This window comes from Aegilops tauschii, chromosome 5, assembly GCF_002575655.3.
Source record: "Aegilops tauschii subsp. strangulata cultivar AL8/78 chromosome 5, Aet v6.0, whole genome shotgun sequence".
Classification (NCBI taxonomy): Eukaryota; Viridiplantae; Streptophyta; class Magnoliopsida; order Poales; family Poaceae; genus Aegilops; species Aegilops tauschii.
In genome coordinates this window covers 407,696,489-407,701,184 of record NC_053039.3, presented here as the reverse complement: position 1 = coordinate 407,701,184, position 4,696 = coordinate 407,696,489, and the positions used below count along the sequence as shown (strand labels likewise).

At 44.2% G+C, this 4,696-nt stretch overlaps 1 protein-coding gene across 1 annotated transcript; it reads right to left on the bottom strand.

The window, feature by feature from the left end:
* Positions 1-1,539: 1,539 nt before the first annotated feature.
* Positions 1,540-4,365, bottom strand: LOC109774456 (endonuclease 2). Its single transcript, XM_020333176.4, has 4 exons — positions 3,651-4,365; positions 3,334-3,505; positions 1,918-1,983; positions 1,540-1,774 (listed from the first exon to the last, which is right to left on the bottom strand). Exons 1-3 carry the CDS (start codon positions 3,780-3,782, stop codon positions 1,964-1,966), a joined length of 324 nt encoding a protein of 107 aa, XP_020188765.1. The 5' UTR covers positions 3,783-4,365; the 3' UTR covers positions 1,540-1,774; positions 1,918-1,963.
* Between the last annotated feature and the right edge of the window lie 331 nt (positions 4,366-4,696).

Sequence of the window (4,696 nt, the reverse complement as noted above, 5' to 3'; positions counted from 1 at the left end):
TATGCTCATGATCTTCACTTATATTTGTTTGAGCTTACGAAAAGCAACACATAAAAATTAGTCCCAAAGTGATAGATATCCAAGAAGGATAAAGTAAAAAAATGTCATGAAGATCACTGGACAAAATAAACTTGATTCTTAGTAATAGTTTTAAAATATAATGATGTGATATGTGAGTTATGTTGATGAGTAATTGTGCTCTAGTAAGAATATTGGTGTTAAGGTTTGTGATTCCCTATGCATGCACGAAAGTCAATAATCATGCAATGAAAATTATATCCTACTTGTGGTGCATTATTCGGCGTTACTTATGTTTAATGTTTGCTTCACGGGATTATTCGTTTCTTGGTTGGTCGCTTCTCAATCTTTTTGCTAGCCTTCATTTTGCACCAAGTATGACCTCTACTTGTGCTTCCAAAATGCTTTAAACCAGTTTTGCCACATGAGTCCACTATATCTACCTATATGCGGTATTATTTTGCCGTCTAAGCAAATTTGTATATGCCATCTCTAATCTTCAAAATAAACTTCTCTTTTGTGTGTTTGTTTCGCTCGCGGAACGGTAACGGGTGGCTAACATTTTTCATGCTGGATGTGTTATTCTCACGATGAGTGTTTATTCACTTGTCATTGCACAACAGTAAGACAAAGGTTTTAGGGATTCCCAGTCCCGAAATGCAAAAATGAATTTACTTTATGTTGTCAAATCATAAATTTCTTGGAAAGTGTTGGTATGAAAGGCACCCGTGGATACGGCTAGCCATGGAAAGTGAAAGTATGATGGAAAAAGAAACAAACTTTATTTTCTGTTTGGGAACCGCCTATGGCATATCTAGCATGGAAAGTGTTCGTAGCTCTACGTCATTTTCGTTGGTGGGATGGATACACCTCCCAAAATGTTTTTATCTCAAATATTTCGTTTTGAGCTCTGGCACCTCTACAAATCCCTACTCCCCTCTACGAAGGGCCTTTCTTTTACTTTATGCAATTTTTATTTTAAGTCTCCATCTTCTCTTACAAAAGAACCAACTAAAAGGCAATATGATCGTACTTAAGTATTGGGTGTAGCTAATATTCGAGTGTGTTTCACGAATAGATCAATGTTTGAGCATGATGAGCTAGGGATAACTTGTTTTAGCATTGATATTTTAAAAGACATGGTTGCTTGTTGATATGCTTGAGTATCTAAATTATTATGTCAAAACTAGACTATTGCTCTGAATCATATAAAAGTCCACACTACTAGAAAAAAGCTACTAGCAGCGTGGGTAAAATGGCTACTAGCAGCGCGGGTACCCACGCTACTAGTATCGTGCTACAGCTAATAGTTAATAGTAGCGTGGGTGCAACCCGCGCTACTACTAACAAAGTTGGTAGTAGCGTGTTTCCACCCACGCTACTACTATTATGAACCGGCGCTACTACTAACGAAATAGTAGTAGCGCGTCTATAATACCAACGCTACTAGTATCCCAAATACCAATAGCGCACAAATTTGTCCCCACGCTACTACTAACGAATTCGGAATTAAAAAGAATATAAAATCAACAAATTCCATTTTATGCATACAATTCAAGAAAACACAATGGTGATGGAAATGTCGTTATTCCTGATTATACTATTACACAGTTGCCATATCTACTATCATATAGTTCCTCATTCTAACATCCTCACTCCAATAATAAGAAAAATGAAAAGGAAAAATGTTCAATGGAACGGTGCAATTGCACTGCAGTGTCATGAACTCACTCTGCCTCTTCAACATCTCGTTACCCTGCAACGATGGAAATGAGCATCAGCAAGGCATATAGATATAGCCAATAAATGGAGAGGAGGCATAAGCTCAGATGATATAGGAGACCGGGACTAAGATTATAAAACAATGAGAATATGCACTGAAATTTGCCCCAAAATTACCTTTGGCAACTCTTCAAATCTCTTGGTTGAAGCAGACAGTGATGTCTCAACCAACTTCCTTAGCATCTGCACGAAAAAAGAGGGGAAGTTACTGTACCTTTATATTGATTCAAGGGTTCAACGCTGCCGTATGCGGGTCCGATGTGCTGGTCCTTAGGGGCAGGTGCACGAAGATTGGCTGACCGTCATCGACAAGGTCAAGCCGGTTCTAGTATCGGAGCGACGGCAACGAAGTGTCGGTGGCTCTGGACCTTGATATAATATTTATCATGTTTGTGATGATTTGTGCTTCTGGTAATATTTCTATACGAAAAGGGTAGGCACATAGTTTGACTTACAAAAAATAATTCTAGACAACTGTTCAATAGGAAAATAATTGATTTTATAGGGACAATGTGTATTTTTGTAAAATACTATATGTGTTGTTAGAAAATACTCCCTCCGTCGCATAATGTAAGGGTGCGTTTGGGAGCCAAAGTATTTTTATAGTTTTTTTAGGAATATTGTGGTTTCTGAAAAAACCTTGGTATTCAATACTTTGAGCCGTTTGGATGAAAAAAATATTGTAGTTTAACAAACTATGGTATCTCTAAAACTGTGGTATTTTTGTAGTATATAAAAAAGAGGCCCCGACTTCTTTTTTAAAAATCGAGAAACACTGGCTGATTTCTCTCTGTGTCCAACTTCTAGCCATCAACGCCTGTGATACATACATCGATAGCTAGCCGATCGATCTGTCCGGCTAGAGGCGGAGCGTACACGTACAAATGACTACTTAGCCGCCGGCTGAAAACTCATGGACGCACGAGCTGCGGACGTAGACCTTCGGTGCATGTCTTAACTACCTCGGTCTTTGATTGATTACAAGAGATAACTCTACTACAGATCATAGCATCTACGGAGTAGGAGAAAACATGCTTGTGCAAGGCTGAATGCATACGGTGGCTATTAGTACAAGCTGATCCGTGAGTATAGCTGAATATGCATGCAACAACATAACAATCGATCCAAACCAAATAAAACTGAGCAAATCTGCCACTTGCCAAACGCCTCGGCAGTTTTATCAATACTGAGAAAAACTATGATTTTTAGAAACTGAAGTATTTACTGCCCATGTATTGAAATACTTAGGTCTTGGAATACTATGGTTTTGCAAAAACAGTCTTGCCAAACTAGGCCTAAGATGTTTTTTTAAGTTAAACTAGCTTGCAAAAACGTCTTACATTATGGGACGAAGTAGTAGAAAATAAACATTTTCCTGCTGGTTTAGGGTTAGGGACATGTGTATTTTTTTAACATGCAGTGCTGTTGTAACTACTAGTAATGGCGGTAATTAAGCTCTGTTCGGTTTGCATCAGAAACCATAACTGATTGAACTAGAAAGGCAGGAGAGAGGGGGGAGGAGGATGAACTGACGTGAGAAGTTGAAGTTGCAGACGTTGGGGGTGTTGGCATAGTGGAGCGGGCTGGCCCAGTGGTAGCGGAAGCGCATGGTGTCCGCCCACGGGCACATCGTCGACAGCTCCCCGCCGGCCGACTCCGGCAGCAGGTCCTGCACCGCCGCCGCCGCATCCTCCGACAGGTACCTCTGCAGCGCACGCAACGCACAGACCCAATTCAGCACACGCACACATTCCTTCCTCCATCCTCCCCACCCGACGACCTGCCAGCCAGCTCGATTCGACGGAGTTGTAATCTTGGGGAGCGGCGCGGGAAGCAGGGGACGTACGTACCTCTACGATCTTGCAGACCATGATGTGGCCCTCCTTGCCCCACGCGTCGGCGCGGCGGGGCGCGGTGGCGGCCAGCAGCGCCACGAGGAGCAGGAGCAGCAGCGGCTGCGGGGAAGGTGCTGGTGCCGCCATATCCTCTCTCCCTCTGCTCTGCTCTGCTCCGCCGCCTTGCCCTCCTCTGCTTCTTGCCGCGGGAGCGGTCCCATGAGGGCGAGCGGCTGCCTGTGCCTGTCCCGGCGCGGGGCGAGGGGGAGGAGGCAACGGGGAGCAGGTCGGAGGCGGTGGGGTCGGGCAAGAAGTCGGCGGCGGCGAAGCGGTCGTCGAGCGTGAAGACGGGCGACAGCGGCGGCGTGGCGGAGGGCAGGGCGGCCGCGGGAGAGGCGAAGTGGGGGCCGCCGCGGTGGGACGGGATGGGGGAGGCGAGGTCGCGGAAGAAGGGCGACTGGCGCGCCGTGCGGCCGCGGGAGGAGGAGGAGGGGATCTGGATCGGAGGTGGAGGGGATCTGGATCGGGGGGGTGGATTTTTTTTGGACACCGATAACGGCCGAACGTTCGGTCTGGGATCTCCCAGGCCGAGCGATTCTTTCGGGAGGAATCTGGGCATCGATCGAACAAAGTAGTTCGGGACCAGAGGAGCCCCCGCCCGAACACCCAGCATCGCTGCCTTCTGTTGACTAATAAAAGAAAAGCCCAGTATGCCCAGTTTCTACTGTGACTAAAAGACAAATTTTAAGCTTGTGAAAGAAAGCCCAGACTTTGCTATGCTATGAAAAAATTGCTATTGAAAAGGGAAAAATTGATAACTAAAAAATCCCAGTGATGCAAACCAGAAAATGCCATTCGTATTTAACAAAACAGATTTTGCCATGGACAAAAAGATCTTTCTTTATGCAATGGCATGGAAAAAAAGTCATGGCAACTTGCACTGTACGTAAAAATCCCTTGAAAAAAGATGAAAGTGAAAATTTCCATGTTGCCATGTTGATATAGATAATTTAGCCATGGAAAATAAATGTAAATTGCCATGGCAAAAATAAAGAGTAAAA

Bases quoted from the DNA above. Each gene is read 5' to 3' on its own strand.
- LOC109774456 (XM_020333176.4), bottom strand. From the start codon at position 3,782: ATGGCGGCACCAGCACCTTCCCCGCAGCCGCTGCTGCTCCTGCTCCTC. The intron at 3,506-3,650 runs GTACGTACGTCC...CGTGCGCTGCAG, and splicing joins TGGTCTGCAAGATCGTAGAG to AGGTACCTGTCGGAGGATGC. The intron at 1,984-3,333 runs GTCAGTTCATCC...TTTTTCGTGCAG, and splicing joins CTGCAACTTCAACTTCTCAC to ATGCTAAGGAAGTTGGTTGA.